General features: G+C 31.6%; 2 protein-coding genes across 4 annotated transcripts; one reads left to right on the forward strand and one right to left on the reverse strand.

Moving 5' to 3' along the window:
- Positions 1-3,000: 3,000 nt before the first annotated feature.
- On the reverse strand, positions 3,001-9,786 carry LOC110624892 (ras-related protein RABF1). Of its 3 annotated transcripts, none has more exons than XM_021770315.2 (8): positions 9,627-9,786; positions 9,111-9,190; positions 8,697-8,780; positions 8,473-8,567; positions 8,269-8,374; positions 6,980-7,069; positions 6,809-6,895; positions 3,001-3,260 (listed from the first exon to the last, which is right to left on the reverse strand). In XM_021770315.2, exons 1-8 carry the CDS (start codon positions 9,649-9,651, stop codon positions 3,222-3,224), a joined length of 606 nt encoding a protein of 201 aa, XP_021626007.1. In that variant the 5' UTR covers positions 9,652-9,786; the 3' UTR covers positions 3,001-3,221. The 3 variants fall into 3 exon arrangements, with proteins under 3 accessions (XP_021626007.1, XP_021626009.1, XP_043816984.1); XM_021770317.2 differs by having other exon boundaries at positions 3,001-3,298; XM_043961049.1 differs by lacking the exon at positions 3,001-3,260 and adding an exon at positions 3,324-3,383.
- An 8,827-nt stretch (positions 9,787-18,613) lies between these two features.
- Positions 18,614-26,384, forward strand: LOC110624651 (glycerol-3-phosphate dehydrogenase SDP6, mitochondrial). The gene is made up of 6 exons (XM_021769870.2): positions 18,614-19,041; positions 19,653-20,126; positions 21,177-21,508; positions 24,423-24,583; positions 24,747-25,002; positions 25,728-26,384. The coding sequence occupies exons 1-6, from the start codon at positions 18,669-18,671 to the stop codon at positions 26,022-26,024; spliced, it is 1,893 nt and encodes a 630-aa protein (XP_021625562.1). The 5' UTR covers positions 18,614-18,668; the 3' UTR covers positions 26,025-26,384.
- Positions 26,385-26,416: the final 32 nt, after the last annotated feature.

Raw genomic sequence — 26,416 nt, forward strand, 5'->3', positions numbered from 1 at the left:
GATATGATCTCAGCAAGGTTTAGTAAAAAAGGGATGTGAATCCCTGCAAAAGCCAATAAGAAAAAGGTAAGCAAACTTTAACCATCTTGATATTCACTTTGACATTTTTTAATATCACCTTAAACCGTAGGAAGAGAATATATATAAAAAATAAACAAATTTAATAAAAAAACACAGTAAAGGCAATAATAATCCAAGCATTATTGAATTCCTTGTTTCAGTAGTGGGATTTTCTTGTTCCCCCAAAAGCTTTTCTTATTTCTAAAAAACTCCCCATATTTCTCTTACTGTATCATTTTCATCCTCAGAACAATAGGACTCATTTCTTGTCTTTAGATTTAATGCAGTTGATGGAATGAACATGGTGCACAGTTTGAATGCTGACTGAAACATGTTCATATGGTTCTTCACAAGAAAGTAGGGAACTTGTCGATTAGATAACGATCATATATCGCTATCCGATTGAGCTACTTTAGAACTCTTTACAGTGATTGCAACGAGCATATTAATGTACAATGCTTGATGTACAGGAATGGAATAGGGAAGCTCAGAAGTGGAGTTGGCCCCTTCAAACCTAACAAGATTATTAGGTCTACAAGTGAATAAAATTGATAAAATGTGTATTGTTTCCTAATTTTCCTTCCCTCTTCTCAAGGTTGGTAATTGTTGCCCCTCTAACTAGACATCAATATTGGAACTGTTGATGCTTTAATTGCACTATCAGAATTGGACAATCTCTCTTCTATCTGGTTGTCTCCTTCAGGCACTGTTTTGTGCCTTAGCTAAAACAGTGCAATTAGTTTCTCATCCTAGTTACCAACAATTGTCTGAATATCCCACCAATAAATGTTGGGTGTAGCGGTAAGGTTTACTGCACTCTTTAGGAGAGAATTTAAATTCAATTTTTCAAAACAATATTATTGAAAAGAACAGCTACAAATTTCGATAAATTAATTTTTTATGAACCATAAAACCAACACAATCGAATATCCAGCCAAAGACAAAAATAATAATAATAATAATAATAATAATTGCCTGAACCCATTTAACTCTTATCTTCTTTTCTGGCATACCCCACTTAATGAAAAGCATCAACTAGCTTTTGAGGACAAACAAACAAATCATATCCGATGCTTGGACCTAGATATAATACTTAAACATCTAGTGTTTATTAGTACACCTGTAAGAGAAATACAGAGAAATCATATACCAAACTCAGAACTCAAGTTCTGAAAACTGATGATGTCCCAGAAGATACTTAACTTTCAACTACAATGAAAGTTCCATTAAAAGAAAATATTAAGTTTAGGCCCTCAAGGGGGGTGAAGTCCAAGAAGAAAATGAAAATTGATTGAAGAATCACCAACTTGCTGAAAAGTGAAGCAAGAAAAAGACATGGGATAAACTGTCACAAAACACATTAGTAGTGCCAGGCAGCAAATGAAAAGGGCTTGACATTGTCTTAACATATCAGGAGAATCCAAGCATATACAGGTTCATAGATTCTTGACTAGCCATGTCCTTGTGAACTCATTTATATAAATCAGAATAGAAGATAGATAATGGGTTAGCTTTGACACGTTTGATAGACATGAGAAAGACACAAAATCCACTTTGCTCGTGGGTCTTTGGGACATGTCGTTTTTCTAATAGCAGTGTCAACTCAACAAAAAGGAGAGGCATGTTTCAACTTTACGTTCATGCTCAAACCCATGTTATCAAATGGGGAAGGGGAGATCAACAGCCAAATATATTGTATTGCATGAATGTGTTTTAAAGTAACACTTTCACGCGAATCTTATTCGGCGGAAAAGCTTCTAAGCTTCTTAAAGAATAGAAGGTTTTTGAAGGTTTTAAAGTAAGCTTGATAGATTTTCTCTGCACCCGAATAGATATATTCAATCAATTAAGAAATATTATATATATTAAAATGAAAATGGTGTCCACTATGCCTCTTGTGGATCGGCCCATTATGTACTGTTGGTAAGCAGTTGGTAAGCAAAAGTTTCCATGCATTGATGATCAGATCAGCAGGCGTTGCTCATATTATCTACTCTTAAACATTTGTTTGGGTAAAAGAAAATGTATTATATACGACCGTTGTATGTGCAACGGTAAACAAGAGATCATGAATCAACCATAAGTTTAGCTCAGCAGAGGAACGATGAAGCCGGTGAACCCCACCACGAGGCGTCGCTAATATCTAGTCTAACTTAATCAAATTAAGATATTTTAACTTCTTAAAAAAGAAGAGAAACAAAAATAAGGACTTTAACTTTATATTTATAATTATTTCTTAATATAAAAGCCAATTCTCATCAATAACCTGTAAGATATGAAAGTTATAACGATGAGATGAAATCACTAAACATTAATATTCTTTTACTTTCAATAAAAAGCAAAATAAATATCAATTTGAAATAAGTCACAAATACTTTAGGCCAAGATAAATGAAAATAAATATATGTTAAATCTAATAGAAAATTTGAAAATAAACATTTGAATATTCATCAATGATGTTATTTTTTCACCATTATTTGATGTACTCAATTTATTTTAAAAAATAAAAATAAGAACAAAATAAATATATTAAATTAATTACCTATGAAATCTGTATCCTATATTATTTTTAGTAGGTTCAATCATTCAATTTATTGCGAGGGATTCAACTCCTCGAGCACCTTTACTCCTATTTAAAATTTAAAAATTTTAAAATATATATATATATAAATTCAATTGATTTCTTATTTATTAACCCTTAAAATAAAAAAAAATCATTTTAATGTAAAAAGAAATCCTTCGCAATTATGTAAATGCTTCTACAAACGAAGCCCAGTTCCAGGAGATTTGATTAAAAAGAAATGAAGAAAAGAGTTTCTAGCGCATCAGACGGAGAGGCTGCCGAGTTGAGGAAACTGGCAAGAAGTCCAATGAAACTAAGATCTTCAACGTCACAGCATTTGCACAATTACGCTAAAAATGGTAGACTACCAAGTAATGTTGCCTTGTAAACCCCTTCAAATAGTTTGTTTCCATTAATCTTATATGTCAGCTGTTTAAATTTGATTTTATAATCAAATAGCTGGAACAAGAATTTTCATACCCAAATCACAATGAAGCAAAGATTACAGACATCACCATATACACAAATTTGTTACAAGCAAGTACGTTTCCATAACATTAGAGAAGCCATCTTAGATGATTGTTACAAGGTCCAGCAATCATGATGGTGGTGTACGTGGAAGTCGCTTACCAATTTCCTGCCATATTGGAGAAGTCGTCAGCTTGCAGCTCTAAGCTGGAATTTCAATACATAAAAACACTATTGAGGATAAATTCTACAGCTTTACTGACATCCAAACGAAACCCAGATGCTGGCCGCCCTAATTGCATCAGGCCATATCAGTAATTGTTAATCAGTAATCGGTACTTGATTGACGCTTAACATATACTCACAGTTGAATATTATTAAAAAAACCAGCGCTTACGACAAAATCCATACGCGTTTCAAATTCCCCAAGTGATTGATGATAGGGTAAACGTCGAGAAGAATTTTTTTATTTTAATCAGAAAACTTGTAGCTGGTAAGATTCACCTAAAAAAGCTAAAGTTTTAGCACTCCCTAGACAAAATAACGGGAAAAACCAATATATTCTTCTTTACCAATTAAGCTCAAATAGAGCGTTTTAACTCGTTTCTTATTTCTATTCCTTTTTCTCGAAGATCATTATCACATCATCACTAATAAGGTGTTGTGACAGCCTCAGTTCTCTAATGATTCTTAAGAGATGTGCAGGGTTGAAGTTTGGACTTCAATATACCAAGCACTAGCCTAACACTTTCCTTCTAAGCAATGATCATCACAAGATAAAATATACAAGTAGATGAGCCAAAGAAATGGTTCAAATCAGAATAATTAACAAGCTGATTCGCCATAACATGTGATGGTACAAATTTCCAACAGGGATACTCATCCATATATCAATCAGTCAGGTTTAACATTCACTAAGGGTTTTAACTGTTGTTTTAGTTCTTATTCATTCCTGACAAGAACAAATGCTGAAATTTCATAAGCAGCAAACTGATGACACATCAGATAATCAACCAACTGAAGGAGAATCCAAACTTTAACCTCCTTTAGCTGACATCAATTTGATTTTTTTTTGTTCAAAGAAAAAGTACAGTAGAACAAGTCGCCGATGACCAATGACTGATCAAGCTGACACTAATTTAAGTAACAAAAGGGTTGTCTGTTATTTACAAGTGCACAAGTGCAGTCAGTGCAACTTGTATCGAAATAGGCCCCACACATTCTGGTTGTTGAGTATTTTCTTATCCTAAATAGTGTTAACACTTGATTCTGAAAAAAAAATTCTAAAATATCAACATGATACTGAAAACACAATCTTCAAAGTGTGAGTATGTGTTTTTTTGGAGGGTGAGGGGGAAGAAAGTGGGAGAGAGATTTAAGGTCGGCAATAGTTACCAATAATTATATAGATACTACCTCCACAGCCAAGTGGTCAGAGGTTTTTTTTTTTTTTTTTTTTTGGGTAATTGTGTGTGTGCGGGGTGGGGGAGAGGATTCTAAGCTCAATTACCCGATAAACATGACCAAAACAGAGGTTCAAATTGGGGAAATTCTGTTGGGGTCACATAGCTACACCTAGGTGAGAAGGTACGCTTGTAGTGCTGAGAAATGTCAGAGCAGTCCTTAGATTAGGTTCTACTGAGACAGAAGAAGAGAAATTACAGGAGAAGAGGTAGAAGAATATGAGGGAGAAGACAGGTGAGAGAGAGAGAGAGAGAGAGAGAGAGAGACAAGATAGAAGAGAGGGAGAAATAGAAGTAGAATGAGAATATTGAGAGAAACTAGTTGATTGTATTGAATTCTTGAATGCCTTGACTACAATAACCACCTCCACCTCCAACACATTCTCTGGCTACTATACTTCTTTTCCCCTAAAACTAGCTAATTTTCTTTTCCCTACAATTTGCTAACTTCTAGATCCTTCCTCTCTCCATTTCCATTTCTTCCGTTCATATGTGATAGTACCTTCTCCTTGAGCACATTCTTGTCCCAAGAATGGGAAAGTGCTGGAAATTGGAATGAATTTCAAGCACTTCCTTCTCATCAGTTGAAAGGATGTAAGAATCCTAAATGGCATCCTCCGCAATAAAGTTATTTGTAAATTTTGGATACCAAGTGTTAACTTCCATCATGTTCTCCAGCTAAAATTCTCATACAATTGGGAAAAAATGCAATTGATAATGTGGAATCTTAGCAGACGAAGATTTTTTTTTTTCTTCTGCAAATATCCCATGCTTATTCCTTCAAAATCATAATATTTTTATATGGTTGTAATTTCTTCCTTTTCCCCTCAAGATATTTCCCATTCTTCCATGAGACTTTTAGGATTACAACAGCTGAACTCCCCATCTTGGCTCCAAAATTTTGCCACTTGCATATGATATCCACACCTTTTGTAACTCCTTTATTTTTCTTGTTTTCAAGAACCTACCCAAGAATTTCTTCATCTAGAATTGCAGATTTTCCTTCTATTTTTCCCATTGTAGATTCTAATTTCCCATTCCCCATTGCAGATTCTAATGTCCCATCATCATCATCATTTTCATCATTCTCCTCCTCAAAAACCTTCACATTAGATAAGATTAGTAATAAAATTCTAGTCCTGCTCCATCTCACTGCAGTTGTCATTCATGTTGAAAGTCTCATCCAATGCATTTTGTTCTTCACTTGACTTTTCAAGAAGTTAATCTTCAATAATAGAGACTGCAACTTCTTTACCACTTGAATTGCTTTCTCCAATATTTCCATTTCCTCTTTAAAAGACTTCTCAAATTTCTCCAATTTTTGTTCCATCAAACATTCATACCTTTCTCAGTCGATAATTTCCATCACCCTATTAAATAACTTCTGCTCCCAAAATTGGCTTCTGCGATCAATTTGTTGAAGGCTAAGTAGGAGTATTGGAAATTTTTGTTTCTTCAGAACAAAAATTACAGGGACAGGTGAAGAAGAGTCGAGGTAGAAGTAAGGATTTCAAGAATTTCAAGAAAGAAGATAAGAATGAGAATTAGGAACCCAGACCAGTTTCAGCCTTCACAGACTAGAGAGTAGAGAAAATGATTGGAGAAAGATGAGAAATAGCTGAGAACAGAAGAGAGAGAAAGAATTAGAGAATCAAGAAGAGGATTAGAAACCCTGGAGTTCTGGAATTTCGGAAGACTCCCATTGATCTGCCCAGAATTGCAACCCCAGCAGAAAGTTTGGAAGCAAGCCCAGTTCAGAACAGGGCTCTGACACCAATTTTTCAGTAGCAGACCTTAGGTTAGGGTTCTACTGAGACAGGAGAAGAGAAATTGCAGAGAAGAGGGAGAAAAATATTAGGGAAAAGTTGGGAGAGAGATAGAGAGAGAAAGAAGATAGAAAAGAGAGCGCCAGATGGAAGTAGAAAGAGAATATTGAGAGAGAATAGTTGATCGTATTGAATTCTTCCAAGCCTTTCTAATAGAAATATATGCTTGACTACAATAACCGCCTCCAACATATTCTCTCAACTCCTAAATTTTTTACCCCCCGTAACTAGCTAACTTCCTTTTCGCTCCAATTTGATAACTTCTGGATTCTTCCTCTCTCCATTTACTTCTTCCTTCCATATGTGACAAGCAAATAACAAGATGATAAACTGAAGCCCCATATGAAACTCACAAGTCAGAAGACATTACAGTTATAATTGGCACATACAGAACCATGCTATAAAACTGTGTGAAGCATCAGAGGTACCTCAAACAGCTGATTTATATTATCTGCAGTCTTGGCAGAAGTCTCAATGAAGAACATTCCGTTCTTCTCAGCATAGTCCATACCATCCTTCAAGAATGAAAAAAAAAAAGTGTTAAATCATAATAATAAAGCACTTTAAACTAATCATTCACCATGACATTCGGCACTCACTTGAACAGGTACTTCTCGATTCTCGTGAAGATCAGCCTTGTTCCCAACTAAAGCCAGGACTATATCAGGGCTCCCATGTTTTTGTAGTTCCTGTAACATAACAATATAACCGCTTAAAAATTTTTTCATCTACAAAGAAAAGCACAGAACAAACTGCTGTTCGTACATCATAGAATGAAATACAATCAAACACATTTATGCCTGCCAGTGCCACGCTTTCAGAAGAAAGACAAGGAGTTTAATTGAAATAGGAGGGGAAGAAGTTTTATATAAAGATGTTACTTCTGATGTCTAGAGAACAGACCGCATGCTAAATTTGCAATACTTCACCATCAATTTTTCTCTCCTTCCTTTATCGATGCTTTCGTAACCAGTTACCAATAAATCAATTGTGAATCAAAACCTGCTTAAAAATTTCCCTCAGCTACAAGGTTTTCATGACTCTCCCTCAAGCCAATCTATGTCTACAGCATGTATGGATTTGTCTTATGTTTGGATTGAAGAATTTCAATAACCAGATTTGGATACTATTTTATTTTGAATTGTTTGAATGAAAGTGGATTATTCAATGATTAAATTCATGAATCGGAAGTTACATATAAACTAGAGAAGAACTTGTTCAAGGTGAATTGAACATTACACATTTCAAATTCAAACTCAAATCAGATATTTATCCATATGAACCTGACTTAAATTATAAGCAAATTCAACTGTCTCCATTTCAAAATCCTCCATTTTTCAGAAGACAACAGAAATATATAGCAATGTGGGGCATGAGCAATTGTGTCGTCTCAAGCATGCTTGTAAATCAAATGTTTAAAAAAAATGTTTTTGTCATGGTAAAATTAGCAGGGGTCAATTAACTTGAAGCTTCCCACTTTTATATGGACAACAAAAAATGATTAACCAAAATCATTGTTTATCATCAACAGTGATACTCAAACCTTTTTCTACTAATTGACTGCCATAGTGGCCTTGTATTTTTATTTCACAAAAGGAAATTTGGATTTATTTTCTGAATTTAATCTTTTAAATAATTGTTAATACTTCAAAATGTTTAAAAGTTCCAGCTTTAGATGGAAAAAGCTTACACCTTGAAACATGGATGTTTGAGTATAGCTTCTGAATGACCAATTCCAAGTTTCCAACAACAGACGGATAGTCTTAAATACTTAAAAATAAAACTTTAACATTTTGATCATGTTCTGACCTCAAAGAATTTCAAAACAACAGAGAGAAACAGAATAAGGAGAAGAGAAAGAAGCACTATTGTAATCCATGGCAACTACCTTGACCCAATATTGTGCTTTATTGAATGACTCTGGGCTTGTTATATCATATACAATAACTGCAACTGCAGCACCTCTGTAGTATAGTGGTGCCAGCGCAGCATATCTGAAAGAAAATAGAGGAAGCAATTAGAAATGAAGTGGAGCCGGTGGACAATTCCACCACAAGAAACAAATATAGAAATTTAATTTTACCAACAATACCTTTCTTGTCCTGCAGTGTCCCATATTTCAAACTTAACTGTTGTAGAATCTTGCAAAGCAATTGTCTGTGACAAAAATGAAGCTCCAATAGTTACCTGAAAAATAATAAAAACCAGCACATATTACTAGGTTTGTCAAGAGTAATTCCAATGCCTTTAAGAGAGAAAGAACACTCATACTTTCATCAAGGATTGTTGATAAAATTTCAATAACAAACTTATCACCTTGGATGTTGGATCAAATTGTCCACGAACAAAGCGTAGAACAATACAGCTTTTACCAACACCAGAATCACCTAACAACACCAGCTGTCACAGCAAAGGAATGAAACATCAGCTGCATTCATTTCCATTGAGGATGCCAAAAGTATTGTAAAAGGTCTCCAAACAAAGGCATCACTCTTTTAAATGCTATAAATAAAAGAACTGTAAATAAACTCACAAGCATAGGACCGTATGCATATTTTCACAACTTAAAACAATGCTAATCAGGTTAGCCCACAATTGAATATGAAAAATTTCCCTCTCACACAAACATTTTTGGATCGTTCAAATAAAAAAAATAAAAAATAAAAATGAAAACGAACAACAAAAAAAAAATCTATAACTTAAGTCAACATCTAAAATCTCGAAAGTTACCTTCACCCGTAGGTTTTTGGCATCAGGCACTCCATTGCTCTCAGGATTGCCAAGTCCACTCAACCGCCTAGAACTCCTATCTATAAAAAAATTAACCCAAAAGGAAGAAAAAGAAGAAGAAGAAGAAGAAACAAAAAATAAGGAAAGAAAATTAGAATCAATTTTGAAATGGGTCACAAACACTACACAACAGCTCTCATCACCAAAACCCAAATACCAAACATTATCAAACACGCACAAACTTCAACAAAACAGACATCAAATATTAGATGACTTCACTACATCAAAAACGCCTAATCAATAATCAAAGCCAATTACCACTAAATACCCATAACATAATCAGACGCCAACATCACAATTCTCTACAAATCCGAAATCTTGCCCAGGTCAAAGAAATTAAAACAAATTATAGCAATCAGATAAACTATATAAACATCACAATTTCCCCAGGATCGAGATAATTCGCTCCAACCCTTAAAGTGAGAATTGAAAAGCTCAAGGAAATTGGAATATTACCTGGAAGAGAAGATGAACAACCCATGAGCCAATAGAAATATAGTAAAATTCAACAGAGATATACAAGAAATTCTGGAAATTGCAGTGGAATTAGGGTTTAACGTGGAGAGCTACAGAAGACTTGCGCGTTTCAAAGAGCTCTCATTGTGCAGTCTTCGGGATTTTGGCTTTTAGCTGCAATGGCTTTACGACTGTTTCGCTATTGCTGTTACGCGTGTCCCACCAAATTGTTACAGCTCCTATTTTTCTTTTCTTTTCTTTTCCTTTTTTCCGAAGAGCTCCTTCTCTACAAAATATAGCTATTTTTATTCAAGATATTAGCTGAATTCAGCCGGAATTTAGTTAATTAATTTTAAAATTACTAACAAATTGAGTTAAATTTTAGAAAATAAAACCTAATCAATCGAAATTTTTTCAGTTAATTATCTATTATAACAAAACAAACATAAATATATTCTATAAAATTAATTAATTAACTAATTATTACTAAAATATGTTTATAAGTTTTTTTATCTATTAATTAAAATAGTATGCTATTAATAAAATCATAACTAATATATTAATTAATAGAATTTAGTTACATTGGTTAGTTTGTTATTAAAACAAAAATAACCGAACTAAACATAATAGCTTAAAATGTTTTATTTACTATTTCAATATTGAACTAAATGAATATATTCCTACTAAAATAATCAAGTTTCATTAAATCCGTTTGATTATAATCAAATTTCATCAAATTATAGTGAGGATATTCTTTTAACTTTAATGCTTTTAATATAATTTTAAAAAGGTGATTGGTATCAAAAACCCAACCGTTTATTCGTTTTATTATTTTATTTAAACATTTAATTTAATAATTTAATTTAAAATTAAAAGATTTGATATAAATTTTATTATAATTTAAAATTAAGTTTAAGAGAATATTTTTCATGATATCACGTGTGGTTTTTTATTATTAAATTTAGATTATATTTGATATATAGATAAAAAATAATTAATATTAAAAAAATTAAATTATATATATTTTTTCAATTTTATATGAATTTTTTAATTTTTTTAGAATTTAATTTAAAATTAAAAATTTTACACAAAAATTTTACCTATCATCAACGATGAATACAGTTGAAAAATAAGTAACCAAAACCGAATTATATTTATTTTCATTTCACTGAAGTGAAATAATAGTTTTTATATTTGAGAATTTATAATATGTAAAAAGAAAAAAAAATCAAAAAATTTAGAAGGCGGAAAATGAGAGAAACATATTAAAAATATTTTTTAATTCATTAAAATCATTTTAATTAATATTTATGTGTTTGCAGGAGGTGGGAAATGAGAGAAACATATTAAAAATATATTTTAATTTATTAAAATCATTTTAGTTAATATTTATGTGTTGATAGAATTTAGTTATTTAAATGTGAAATAGATATCATGTTTAATAACATAAAAAGCGACGTATTATATTGTATAGGTAAAATCAAACTTCCTATACATTTATTTAAATTTGGATAAACTGTAATTTAGTCTATTTAATTTAATAAAATATTTATTTTAGTCTCTATATTTTTAAAAATTTATAATTTAGTCCTTCACATTTAAAAAATTACAATTTAAACCCTATCATTAGAATTAGAGTTAATTTGCCAAGGATCAAAATATCATTAATCTCTATCGTCCGCATAGAGAAAATTAGAGGGACTAAACTATTCAATTATTGAATATTACATAGTTGGATTCGAGATGAACACCGACGGTGTGATCCAACTAACACCCAAGCCCGACGATGGGCTATGTCAACGCGTAGTGACAGTCGACGATATGGCCTGGTCGGGCATTAGCACCAGGTGGACACCGAGCTGGTTGTTCTTGCTGGTGAAACTAATCGAAATGGGTTTCAATTTCCTTCTTCGTGATTTCGACGATCACGTGAGTAGTTGTGTGACTCAACTAATGCCCAACCTCGACCAAGCCCGACAATGGGCCATATCGACACACGATGGTTGACGTTATGGCTTGGTCGAGCATTTGCACAAGGTGGACATCGAGCTAGTTGTTCTTGCTAATAGAACTAACCGAAATGGGTTTCAATTTTCTTCTTCGTGATTTCAATGATCGCAAGAGTAACGGTGTCTAGATAAGCCACCGACGAGCGCGCAAGTGTTGTGCGTCCCTCTGGTGTCTGGGCTGGCAGCGATCCGATTGTAACGACCCGGGAACCGGACCGCTACCAGCGCTAGGGTTCAGATCGACTTAAGGTCGCCGGAACCCATAACAAGCCTATTATACATCCTATTACACCTAATATAATCCCATATATGATCACACAAACAACAAAACAAAATCATTATATGAACCAAGACTCAACCTGTGCATGCATCATATCTGAGAACATAAAACCCATAGTAAAGCTCTCATCAAATGCTCTAGTATGGTCAACATAACATGTCTCAAACTTGGTTCAAACATAACATATACTTAAAAATTTTTACATATAGGGATAATGAAACAGGGATTATAAGGAAGAACCTGAAAAAGCACAATTCTAATCAACAAATAAATACATGTCCATAGCTATACTATTACAACGGGCTATACCAGCAACTCAGCCGACTCCCCGAGCTAACTCTGATCCTGCAAATCTGAGGTTAAGGGAAAGCGATAGGTTATAAGAGTCTAGTGAGCATAACATAAAAAAAACAGTTCAATAAAATATATGATCGTATGAATGCGTCACAACACAAACAATTCACATCAAGATGAATTTGTCACCAATAACCCTCTACAGATTCCAATAGTGTCCGGCCCACGATGGGTACTCCTCATGACTTCCTCTTAAACATAACATAACATAACATAACAGATACATAGTACCAAGAGCGTAGAATAAGCCTCGACCTAGACTTCTGTATCCATCATAACATATCATAATATACTCGAGGGCTAGTAGGTCATCTAACATCCATCCACAACAATAATAAATTATGCAATGTATCATATTCGTGAATTCTAATGCAAAACAACTTAATTGTATATACATGGCATTCATGATGCATGAGCATGCTTAAAAAGTTTGATTTCTTTAAATAATAATTCAGTTTAGTTCTACTCACCTCTGGCTGATGCTCACCTAGTACTGAAGCAGCTATCTCACTGCAAGCCTCTTCGGTCTCCCAAGTCCGATCCTACACAGATGGACTTAAATGAGGGACCAAACATAACTTTTACAACGTTTAAAACAACCCCCTAAGAAACTCTTGTAAACATACAAGAACACACATAGGAAACGAGCTGAAAAAGGCTGGGCAAGGGACTTTCGGCGATAGGTTCGGCGGCCGAAGGTCCCTCACAGATCCGAAGGTCAAAACCTTCGAAGGCAGGTTTGGCAATCTAAAAGCTACCTCTATAGGCAGGTTCGGCGATCGTACCTTGCTTCGGTGGCCGAAACTGGGTTCTCCAACGAGGCAGGACCTGATTCTGCCCTAAATATGCAGCCCCTAAAAGGTTTCCAAACATACATGCATAAGCTTAAAACATCCATACTCACTTAACACGCATAAGGAACACCTAAACTTGACCTAAACTCAACATGCATCAATCAAGAACCCAAGAGAAAACATCCATTATGAAATTTAAATTCACACCTTTTAACTTAAAATAACAAACTTGCATGCATCAACAATCCCTTAAACACCTATAAAGCTTGATGAAAATTTTCAGAAAACAGAAGAAAAGAAAGGATTGAACTTACCTCTTAAAGAACACGAAGATGACAGCAAGCAAGGGGAGGGTTTAGGAGAAGAAGAGATGAGCTCCGAGGGTTCCAAGAGCTAGAACTTTGAAACACAACTCAAGTCTTCAAAATAGAAGTAAGAATTCATGAATTCTCTAAGAGGATTGAAGAAATCTTAGCAAGAACATTAAGGAATCGTAGGCCTACCTCTACCCGGAAGAAGAGAGAAGAGTTTCTCCTAAAATATTGAGTTAAGACCCTTTTATAGTTGAGTTTGCCAGCTAATGTTCGACGGCTGAACATGGGAGGTTCGGCAGCCGAACCTTGATGACTTGAAAACCACCCCTTCTCTCCTTTTTTTTAACACGTTTAAAAATGCTTTAAATTCATTTTATAAAAACCATATTTTACCCTTCTAAAGATTCCAGTTTTGAGATTTCAAATTCCGATAGAGATTCCATCGAAAAGTGAGAATCCCAATGCTGGAGTTTAGCCAGGTATTACATTATTTCCCCCTTAAGAACATTCGTCCTCAAATGTTCCACATAGCAAGCAAGCAAGCAAAACATACACATCAATAAGACATATAAAACCATCTAACAACTTATTTAAAAGAGATGAGGATACTGCTTAAGTATCGACTCTCGGGTCTCCCAGGTGCACTCTTCCATATCGTGGTGATTCCATAAAACTTTCACCATCATAATTTTCTTGTTCCTCAACTTTCTAATCTGCGTGTCTACGATCCGTACTGGCTGCTCAACATAGGAGAGATCTCCTAGGATCTCCATATCGGGTTTACTTAGAACTTTGTCTGGATCTAACACGAATTTTCATAACATAGAAACATGAAAAACCGGATGGATTATCTCCATAGAAGTAGGTAAATCTAACTTGTAAGATATATTCCCAATCTTTTGCAAAATTTCGAAGGGTTCAATGTACCTTGGAGGTAGTTTACCTTTCTTTTCAAAATGAATCACCCCCTTCATAGGAGACACCTTAAGCATCCTTCCTAAAAGACAACTTGCTTTTTGCGAATGTCTGCATAGCTCTTTTGCCTACTCACAGCTATTTTGATTCTTTCTCTAATGACGGGCACCACTCTGCTGGTGATCTTTATGCCCTGCTAAAGCCCTTTCTCCTACTTCCTCCCAACAGACAAGTGATCTACACTTTCTCCCATATAAAACTTCATAAGGAGTTATCTCAATGCTAGCATGTTAACTGTTATTGTAGGCAAACTCCACCAATAGTATATGTTGCCTCCAAAAAACACTAAAGTCTAGCACACACATTCTTAGCATGTCTTCTATAGTTTGGATGGTCCTTTCCAACTATTCATCAGTCTGTGGGTGGAAAGCAATACTAAAGTCTAGTCTTGTGTCTAAAATACTTGTAAGTAACTGATACTTAGTTGGCATGTTTAATAATAATTAACGTATAAACATATTTATTATTAAAATTATTAAAAATATATTAAATAAAATATATAGTAAAATTTTAAAATAAATTTAAGAGTAATATAATATTGCTTGATTTCAACAACTGATGCAAACCAATCAATACTGATTAAAACATAAATTCAAATTATTTAAATCAAGAATTTTAAAATCGAACCGCTACCTTTAGTAAAAAAACTTTTTGTATTGATGTTGAGGCACAATCCTGCGATTTCCACATCTTTTACCACCTGTTTTCAATACTTGTTATCTTATTATAATTAATTATATATATCTAACTTATGTTGATATAAATAAGTATTAATTTATAACTAGCCATTATAAAAATAAAAATAAAATTTAAATAAGTATATATAACTTATTTCTCTAATTAAATTAAATTTTTATTATTTATTGAGAAAAAATATAATCTTTTTTTATATATTCTATTATATAATTCTAAAATATTAATATTTATTTTCTATTTCTCTATTATTATTTAAAATTTCAAGTTTTTTAAAAATATTTTAGATGTTAAAATTTAATTAAACTTCTTTTAACGATCACTTATAAGATATATAAAGCATTAGTTGAAATAAAATATCATTAGTAATATGATAATATTTATTTAATAATATATTAATTAAACTCTGAATTGATCTCAATTTAATTTTAAACTTTCAATCTCCCAACATGAACAAGTCTGCATTTTAAAATATTAATAAAACCACATAATCGATTATTTCAATTTCAAATTGAATTGAAAATAATTGATTCGATTTTAAATTAAACTGAATTAAAATTAATTATTTTATTTTAAATCTAATCGAATTAATTAACTTATTAATTTTTTTAAATAAATAGAGGCTACAGGAAAATCATTTTTTGCTAGGAAGTATGGTAAAATTTATTTAATATATAAATTAATTTTTCTATAAATTTAATCTGGCTGAACTAAAATTAAATAATATTCACAACAAATTACCATTAAAAATTGAAATATCTTAATAAGTATTTACTTCATATATTAATGCATTAATTCTCTCAAAACACAATTATTTTTTTTAATTTGAAAATTTTAACTATTTTATTTTATATAACTTTTTAAAGTTACAATTACTTATTATTACAAGCTATAAAAAGAAAAATTATTTTTTTATCCCTGAAATACAGTGTAATTAATGAATTTATTTTTTTATTTCTAAAACCTTAATACTTTCGTTCTTAAAGTTTAATTCCGTTAAAATTAGAAATTACTCTGTCAAAAATGTCATTAGTGACGGAAAAATAATCAAACTATTCTTTCTAAAACTCAACATTTTTAGTTCTTGAAATTTAATTTCTATAAATTTATAGGTTCCTCTTACAAGGAATTGAAAGAAAAAATACGTTTTTATCCCTAATATATTACATAATTAATAGGTTTATCATTCTATTTTTTAAATTTAACACTTTAGTTTCTAAAGTTTAATTTCATCAAAATTCAAGGAAAAAGATTTCAAACTCAATTTCTATAAACAAATAAAAATATCAATAAATTTAAGATTCAAATTCAGTAAAAATAGTAAAAATTAAAATATATAAAATTTAAATTATTATAAATAAAAAATTAAAATTCAATAGAAATTATTTTTATGATACCGCTCGCTGTCGATCACTGCTCATCATTTGAAAAATTTATTAAAACATTTTTAATATTTTAAAAAAATTAATTAATTAATTTTTCCATTAATTTTAATCGTTAAATATTATAAAAAAAAATTAAAATACCTTTAATATAGAGGAACTAATTAGTAAATTTTTTTATAATTTGAGAGATCAATTAATAATTTTTTTTAAATTATAAAAATTAAATAATAAAATATTTAATAATAAAATTAATAGAAAAATTAATTAGTAGACTTTTTAAAATATCAAAGATATTTTAATATATTTTTTAAATTTAAAGGACTAAATAGCAAATTTTTTTATACTATAAAAATTAAATGATAATTTTTATTTTATTATTAATAAATATATTTTTAAAATTATATTTATTTTATTTTTTAATCAACCGAAAATAATTGATTTAATTGAAATGTTGAATAGAGAGATCTTAAATTTTGATAAAATTAAATTTTAAATATAAAAATATTAAATTTTAAAAATAAAATAATAAATTTATTAATTATATTATATTTCAGGAATTAAAATATAATTTTTTTATAAAAATTAAATAAGTATAGGTCGAATAAAATAGACTAAATATATTAAATACTCAGTTTTATTAAAGTATAATAAAATAATAATTTTCTTTAAGGACGGTGAGAGTCACGAGAACCACTTGCCCCCTAGCGCGACTTTGGAGGTTTTCTTCGTTGAATTGAACAGATACTCATAGCTCACGGGTTATGACTCGCCCACCCCTCGCGAGCCATGTACCTTTGTTCTTCTCCTCCTTTACAATAATACGCTATTGTAATTTAAACTCGAAATGGTTCTATTATAAAAATTACTCCAATATTAATAAATTATATTAATTAAAAACTAAATAGATACTAAAATTATACAGAAGAATTAAAAATATTAAATTTTATATTTTTATTAAAATTTACTTTTAAACTATTATTGAAAAGTTAAATAAAATCATTCATTAAAGTTATTAATCGATTCATTATGTTTTTAAAAAATATATTAAATATTTTAAACGTTTTTAAAATTTATTAATTAAATTTTTTTATTTTTTTTTTGAAAATAATTAAATTTTTTTATTAATTTTCACAGTTAAATATTTTATTATTTTATTTTTATAATTTAAAAAATTTATATTAATTTTTAATTTTATAAAATATTAACTAATTAAATATTTTATATCGACATTATTTTAAAATTTTAATAATATTTAATGATAAAAATTAATAAATAAGTTGATTAATAAATTTTTTAAAGTAATTATTATATTTTTTAAAATTAAAAAATTAATTAAAAAATTTTTTAATATAAAAATTAAATAGTAAATTTTCTAATAAATATTTTGCAGCCACGTGAGTAAATTAATTTTTTTTTCTTCAAAAATAAAAAAACCTGTATTAATCATCCATTTTGCAACTTGATATATATTTTTCTGACTTAAAAAATGATTTTTTTTTTTTTAAATTGACTAGTCAAGGATTTATGCTTTTCTATATTAAATTTCAATTTTTTTTAAAACAAACAAACCAAATTCATCATTAACATAATAAGTTTATTTTTTCTTATTTTATTTTCTTTAAATTATTAAATTAAAATATTAGATGATGAAGATGTAAATCATTGACATATCTATAATTACTTTTATTTTAATTCATTTATTTATATTTTATATATTTTGTAATTGAATTACATTTATTTTTTATAAATTCAAAGTTATTATGGTAGGCTCCTCTTATTATGAGCAAAATTTATTCTAATAATAAGAAAAGGAAAATCCTTTTATTGATTAATTTGAAAAAAAAAAGAGTCAAATTTTGAATAATGTTTTTGAAAAAAAAATTTCTTTTAGACTGTAGAATGGATTAAAATTACTAAATTTTATTTTTCAGTCAAATTTATAAAGACCAATATATTTAATTTTATTTAATTTTTTTTAATAATAATTTAGAAATAAATTTAAATAAAAAAATTAAATATGATATCTTTAAATTTACAGTATAATTTAACCCTAAATTTAACTTTTTTTTAATAGAGGTATTGTTAAGAAAATATTTTAAATGGCATTTTAGTAAATGAATCTCCAAGACCAAGACCGATTCCCAACGCAATCTTTGCCGCTTCCATAACAGTATTCCAACCGCTTCCACTCCATGCCTACGTCTGCCACCTCATACAGTCCACCCGCCTATCGGCATTATGTCTTCCGCGACCAGATTCCGCCGCCTCGGTGCCGTCTCTATTATCACCGCCACGGCAGCCGCTACCGGAGGCTCCATTCTCTTCTCCCCCAACCTAGCCACCAACGACCGTGGGGGTGGGCCTGCTTTCGATTCTGTCAGGCAGAAAATTATTGATCCCAACGCTGTCATTCCGTCTCGAGCAGCTCAGGAGTCAGTTTTGTCTGGTGCAACTGCTGCTAACGCCCTTGATGTTCTCGTGATCGGCGGTGGTGCCACCGGCTGTGGAGTGGCGCTCGATGCTGTCACCAGAGGACTTCGCGTTGGTCTCGTTGAGAGAGAGGATTTCTCTTCTGGTACCTCTTCGAGGTCCACGAAGCTAATTCATGGAGGCAGGTTTCTTTCAACATATATAATAACTGTATATGTTTACGTATAGAAATGCGACATTGATGAGGCGATCATAAAATTCAGTTTGCTTGAAAAATGCTTTGTATTGATTTCTTGTTTTGGATTCTCCGGCGAATCATCACTTCGAATGCGGCCAAAAGGAGACCTGCAGTAGTAGACACTACAAAGTTGGAGGGTGGCATTTTCGTAAATACATGGAAAGGACCCCTTGCTTTGCTTATGCTCTTGTTGATGAATCTGACTTCTTTTGAGCCCACTAGGATTAGAGATTCGTGCTGTAATCATTAGATAGCCAAAACATGCCATGAATTCCCTTGTGCCTTTTTTAACTTTTTTTATTCTGCCACACAACCTGGTAAATTATCTTATCGATTGATTGTTCGTCATGATATTACTTAATTGAAATGGCATTCAATTGGAAAAGAACACAAAGAACCCACCATGGTGGTATTGTTGATGTGAAGGCATTGACGGTGGTTGAAGAGTTGCATTATTACACATTTATAACATTAGAAAATTTCTTCAATTTAGCATTTTTATGAGCCTTTGGTTAATTACTTTATTTTAACTTTTATGTTAATTTTTTTTTCAGGAGTTCGCTATTTGGAGAAAGCAGTATTTAATCTTGATTATGGTCAATTGAAGCTAGTTTTCCATGCCCTCGAGGAGCGGAAACAGGTTATTGATCATGCACCACACCTGTGCCATGCTTTGCCTTGCATGACACCTTGTTTTGACTGGTTTGAGGTAGTATACTACTGGATGGGCTTGAAAATGTACGATTTGGTAGCAGGACCACGCTTGTTACATTTGTCCAGATATTATTCTGCTGAAGAGTCCCTTGAATTGTTTCCCACTCTTGCAAAAAAGGGTAATGATAGAAGCTTGAGGGGCACAGTGGTGTATTATGATGGACAGATGAATGACTCAAGGGTTAATGTTGCTTTAGCATGTACTGCTGCTTTAGCTGGTGCTGCAGTGGTCAATCATGCAGAAGTGGTATCTTTTCTAAAAGATGAGGCTAACGAGCGGATAATTGGTGCACGTATTCGGGACAATCTATCAGGTATAAAATTCATCTTTGCCCCATTAATATCTGATGAAGACCTTTCCCACTTCACTGCTGCATTCCGTCTGTTTCTGGCATATCTATTGCGTAATCCCCTGAAGGACAAAAATTTTGTGTTGAAAAAGAAGAGAGAGAAAACCGCTTGATTCTTATTTTGTTCTTCCCCTTCTTCTTATCTCAATAAGCTTTAACAAATTTGTGCAGAGAATAATTGAAGGATTATGGGACTGATGAGCTTTTAATAAGTGCTGTTTATGAATTTTGATAATTACTATTGTTGTAATTGTGTTTTTGTTTTTCTTCAGAATGTGTTCTTCCTAATTACTTGAATGTCAACCATTTCCATTGATTTCCCTTGTATTGCAGATATCTCTGAAGGAAAATAGAAAATGTTCCTTAAGTACGCAAAGAAAACAAGTATACAGGAAATTAATCTTAATAGGATTCACCTAATTGCTAGAAATTGTGGCCTAGAATATAAATAGATGTTATTTTTGGAAATGTTGGTAGTGGTAGTGGTGGTAACACTCATAGTAAGAATGTGTTGGTGCTCATGAAACTGGTAGTACTATAATTAGAAAAAAAAAGTATGTGTTTTTCCGTTTGCAAAGTCATGGAAAACCGGCATAATTTTGGAAAAGGATGCCAGTAGGAAATGAGTTTAGTTCTATTCCATTAATAGTATAAATTTGGAAATTGGGGAAGTTTCTATTTGAAAAATATTTATATTTGAATGCAATCTTCGGGGCTTCTTTTTCTGTTGAAAATATTTTTCAGAAAGTAGCCTTAATTTTCCATAAGCTAACAATCCCTAAGGTGTTTGAGAGCAATCAGTAACATGTAAGCAGGTCAACTTAACAACTTCATATTTCCTGAAGTTTGTTGTTTCCTTCTATTATGATCAGTTGTTTTGATTGCTGTTCTGTCTCTCATAATGTGAACTAGATGTGGATCCACATGCTATACCATTAATACCTGCTCTCATTTGTTTCTTGTGACTGCAGTTATTCTATGTTCTTATTGGTATTCTATGTTATACTGTACCAGGCAAAGAGTTTGATGCCTATGCAAAAGTCGTTGTGAATGCGGCTGGCCCATTTTGCGACTCTGTAAGGAAAATGGCTAAGAATGATGCACAACCTATGATCTGTCCTAGCAGTGGTGTACATGTTGTTCTCCCTGATTATTATTCTCCAGAGGGAATGGGTTTGATTGTTCCTAAAACAAAGGATGGACGAGTTGTTTTCATGTTGCCGTGGTTGGGAAGAACTGTAGCTGGAACTACGGATTCTAACACAGACATCGCTGTTCTTCCAGAGCCGCATGAAGATGAGATTCAGTTTATACTTGACGCTATCTCAGATTACCTTAGTGTTAAGGTATGTGATATTTTGCATGTGTAGAATTTCTGGCGCTAATTTGCGGAATTCTTATGGCATCATAGATGGTAACATTTTTACAAATAGTTACTGTTTACATTTTGAAAAGTTTTTGTTTGTCTTTGTTAAGATATGAAACAAGGATGAAGACAGACCACTTTAATGACAAAACGCCCATATGTTTGCTCTAGTAATAATAAATTGAAGGTGCTTATTTGTTGATTAATTGTGGCTAGGCCTAGTAGAACGACTTGCGTAAGTTTGTACTTTTGAGAGTAGCAGAGATGTTCCCACTAAGGGATTAATGAAGATATTGGGCCCCTGAAATTTTAAAAATTTTAGGGCTATTTTTGAAAATTTTTTTTCTATTATTCTTATCAAATTTTGATAGGGCACTAGACCCCTCAATTATTTTTAAAAGTTTGTAAAAGTTTATTAGTAACTTCATAAAAAGAAAACGAATTTCTTACTACTCTACTAAAAAAAGAATAATACCATCAATGAGATACAAACTTTCTTTAAAGAAAAAAAAACTCATTACCTCTTGGCCTCTTCTTACTTTTCTCTTTCAATAAATCTATAATTACCAACTTTAATTCTTTGAATATAAATTATTGAACAAACATTTTAAATGCTTCTAGAGGTTTATTAATATCTTATAAAAAAAAAATTTCAAACTCTTTGCCCTAAAAAACCAATAGTAAAACAAAAAATCTCTTTAAAAGAAAAAAAAAACTCTCATTTATCTTATTAGCATAGTTCTCAAATCAAAATTCAAATTGAAAATTTTCATTTTATAAATCAAAAATTGAAAATCAAATCGAATTATCAAATTCGCTAAAACTTTTAAAAACCAATTAAAAATAATATATTTTTTAAAAATAAATAAAAAATATATCATAATGACATATTTTAATAAATATAAAATTATTATTTATTTAATTAAAAATATTCTTCATAATAGAATAATATGTATGCATTATGTTATATTTTTTATTATAAATTATGAACTTTGGAGTCATTGATCATAGTTACCATTATACATATACCGAAACTCTTATTTAAATTTGATCAAATAATTAAATAGTAAAAAAGATAGTATATTAGAAAATTATAAATATAAACTATCATAACTTAACAACTATAATTAGTTAAATAAATTAAACTGAAAAAGAAAAAGAAAAAAACAAAAAGGAAAGGGAAAAAATATTTAGTGGGAAAAAAATAACTAAGAGAAGGTTTTGTATATACTTCTTTTATAGCAAAAATGAATAAGATCTTAAATTTTTAAAATAGAAGAGAATTAATAGCATTGAGTGAAAAATTCTTTGGTTCACTTCATTTACTACCAGTTTTCTGATTTAGTCATAATTTATGTATTCTAAAAAATTTGAATTGTTAGGGTGTAGAATCGAATCGAGACTGATAAGATTCGAATCAATAATTGTAAAATTCAGGCTATAAATTTAAATCGATTCGTTGACAAATAGATTCCAATAGTAAAATTCGAATACAGAGTAGAAAAATTCCGACAGTGTTCATGAGCTGTTTTTCTCTATCAATTTTATTTTACCGTTTTCTCTTTCAATTAATATAGAGGTTAATTAGTAATTCAAATAAAAAGTTCTAAATTCTTTACTTACATTAAAAAAAAATACCAACAATGAAATACAAAATCTTTTTTTTTTTTGCCTTTTTGAAAAGTGACCCTCGTTACCTCTTGACCTCTTCTTCTCTGTCAATTTTATTTTACTGCTTTTCTCTTCTAACAGATTTATTATCACCAACTTTTATTCTTTAATTGCGCAAATTTATCAAGGGAAGTCTAACACAGTCCTCTCATCATTGATTCATTCAATTCGAAACTTTTATGTTTTTTTTTTTTCATAGTCTTACTGCTATTTTTTGATCTCTCCCTTGCTGAAATTTTTCCAAACTCAGGTTAGAGAAAAGGTCTTTTCATAATATTAAAAGTTAGAATCATGTCATTTATTTTATAGTTATGGAATAATATTATTAGTAAACTAGTATAAAATAATTATCATCATCTAAACGAGTGATTAATAATTCACATCTTATTCTTGGGGGCCCCTTAAGTTAAATTTGCATCCTTCACTAGTGTGCTATAGTTCATACCTGATTCAGATTTTGGATGGTTAATTGTGCATTTTATTACATAATTTTATTCATATGCCTTCATTTGTTTGTTTATCTGTTTAAGCAATGTCAGAACTATATCATATGATCACTTGAAAAATTGAAGACAGTGCCACTGCTATTTGGTATTTCTCAATATCTCGAGCTAGACCTAATAATTGCCATGTTCTTTTGCAGTTCTAACTTATTTTGGCATACAAACTCTAAATGATACTTTTGAAAATTAAGGTGATATGTTGCTTTTCTATATAGACTCGCATTCATTGGACAGCATGCAAATGCTAGAGGATTTTTTCCTCCAATTCTTCTTTTGTGGTTTGGCTGCGGATATGTGGAGAGTTAAAGCTGGAGTGGGAAGAGATGAGATATGAATGTGTGAGGTTTGCTTTGAGGTGGGTAAGATGGGATCTGAAAAGGTTAAGGGTTGCTTGAGGGTGTTCTTGAGATAATGGGATAAACCTTACAGTCAGCATCCATAAAGATGTCCTTCTGTTGCTTTTTGCAGAGTTGCCACTTGCCAGTTAGAGTGGAAATTTTTTTTGTTTGCTTCACTTCTATATGCATATATTTATGATTTCTATTATAGTAATATTTTATTTTTGCCGGAATTATAGTAATATATGACCTAATTGTAAATTGCCAAAAAGACTCTCGCTCATCTGACAGCAAGGAATGGTAGTGATAGTTGGTTTAGATATCAAATTCTTCTTTATTTGGTTAGGCTGTGTATACTGAAGTGACATTATATAAATTCTAGGTACGCCGCACTGACGTTCTTTCAGCCTGGAGTGGTATTCGCCCATTAGCTATTGATCCATCAGCAAAGAATACTGAGAGCATCTCCAGAGATCATGTTGTATGTGAAGATTATCCTGGTTTGGTCACAATCACAGGTGGAAAATGGACTACTTACAGAAGGTAATTTTGTTTGGCTGAGCAGAAACTCTTTAGTTATGGAAGGGTGTTATAACAGGCAATGAATAATAAGCAATGCTGCTGAGTGATTTCCTATTTATTCTTTAATAGAACACAGTGAAATCTTGCTTGTGCTAAGTGCTATGCTTATTTGAAATGATTTCAGCATGGCAGAAGATGCTGTTGATACTGCTATAAAGTCTGGAAAACTAAGTCCTACAAATGGATGTTTAACTCAAAACCTCAGGCTGATTGGTGGCGATGGATGGGAGCCTTCGTCATTCACTGTTCTTGCTCAACAATATGTACGCATGAAGACAGTTGGTGGTAAAGTTGTCCCTGGAGTAATGGACACTGCTGCTGCTAAGCATTTATCACATGCATATGGAACATGGGCAGAACGAGTGGCTGCTATAGCTCAGGTTTGTTTGTCCTTTCTATATTCTCTATATGCTTTTCTTTTATTTGCTCCTTGATGATTTCATGTTATAGTGTGACTAATTTGCATTATTAAGTTCTTTTTGGTCAAATTTGCATTTGGCATGTCTGAGACCCAATAATGAGCTTCTTTTTTAATTTCTAAAATTTGAAAGTGAGCTTCATAAATTTTGTCCGGCAACAGTGCTGAGGCCTGAGATAATGCCTAATAATTTGTTTGTGTGAAATAACAACTAAATTTTTTGTTTATTATATTGAATTTGTTGAATATTTCTTTGAATTAGTTTATTTCTTATTTATCGAGGAAGATTACTTGCTAGATTCCCAACAATCAATTTATTTTGAGGAGGGGATGCTTTTTGGTTCCAGCTTCAAGCATTACTGTGCACGACCTTACAATCTTGAACCTAGTTAATTTTAAATACCGACATTTTTCTGAATGTTCAGAAACACAAGGGAATCATTTCAAAATGTATAGAAATTGCAAAGGGCGTATTAAGTCTTCTGGATCAATTGGAAGCTCCATTGGTTGCTATGCTTTTTGTTTTGACATCAAAGTCTTCAAGTTCTTGGAAACCTAAGTTTGCATCTGAACTTGATATTATCTAAGTACGCCTTGTTTTCGAAGATCATAATATGATGAACCATATTCTCTCTTGGAACATGCTGTTTTTGCCTATTTAACTTGTGTATCCTCTGTAATATTCAGGATGAAGGTCTAGGGAAGCGGCTTGCCCATGGCTACCCTTTTCTAGAAGCAGAGGTTGCATACTGTGCCCGAAATGAATACTGCGAATCTGCTGTCGATTTTATTGCTAGGAGATCGCGGCTTGCTTTCCTGGATACTGATGCAGCAAGCCGGGCATTGCCACGCATCATTAAAATATTGGCAAATGAGCACAGTTGGGATAAGGCAAGGCAAAAACGAGAGTTAGAGAATGCCAAACAGTTTCTGGAAACTTTCAAGTCTTCAAAAAATGCTCATTTGAATGACGGGAAACATTAATAGTAAGTTTGACTTTTGATTATATCTGCTCACAAATCTGGTTAATATTCACAAATCTGTATAATTATTGTCACTTTTCACTGTGTTATAGGGTATTAGGACATTTTGGTTTTTTTGTTCAGCAGATTGCTAGAACACATGGTTATAGCTTACAATTCACAGTTATCTGCCAAAATAATGTTATTTATCTAGATTATATGAAAAATGAATTCAGCATACCTGGTCCATCACCACTATTCTCAATCAGATGTTCTCTTCATCTCCAGTTTTATGCATTAATTGATCGCTTTAACGAACCGAGTGGCTTCCTTTTTGCATCGGGAACTGTCATCTGGGTATCAGTTAAACTATTTGCATTTTTATCTGGGTCTTATTAATTGGCTGTGCAATGT

Source organism: Manihot esculenta, chromosome 10 (assembly GCF_001659605.2).
Source record: "Manihot esculenta cultivar AM560-2 chromosome 10, M.esculenta_v8, whole genome shotgun sequence".
Taxonomy (NCBI): Eukaryota; Viridiplantae; Streptophyta; class Magnoliopsida; order Malpighiales; family Euphorbiaceae; genus Manihot; species Manihot esculenta.

What these genes read in the sequence shown, in the direction of transcription:
- LOC110624651 (XM_021769870.2), top strand. Translation starts at nt 18,669, where the DNA reads ATGTCTTCCGCGACCAGATTCCGCCGCCTCGGTGCCGTCTCTATTATC. An exon ending in CAGATTACCTTAGTGTTAAG is followed by an intron (nt 21,509 to 24,422) that starts GTATGTGATATT and finishes TATAAATTCTAG; the next exon opens with GTACGCCGCACTGACGTTCT. An exon ending in GAGTGGCTGCTATAGCTCAG is followed by an intron (nt 25,003 to 25,727) that starts GTTTGTTTGTCC and finishes TGTAATATTCAG; the next exon opens with GATGAAGGTCTAGGGAAGCG.
- LOC110624892 (XM_043961049.1), bottom strand. Translation starts at nt 9,651, where the DNA reads ATGGGTTGTTCATCTTCTCTTCCAG. An exon ending in TTGTTCATCTTCTCTTCCAG is followed by an intron (nt 9,191 to 9,626) that starts GTAATATTCCAA and finishes ATTTTTTTATAG; the next exon opens with ATAGGAGTTCTAGGCGGTTG. An exon ending in ATATAAATCAGCTGTTTGAG is followed by an intron (nt 3,384 to 6,808) that starts GTACCTCTGATG and finishes TGATGCAATTAG; the next exon opens with GGCGGCCAGCATCTGGGTTT.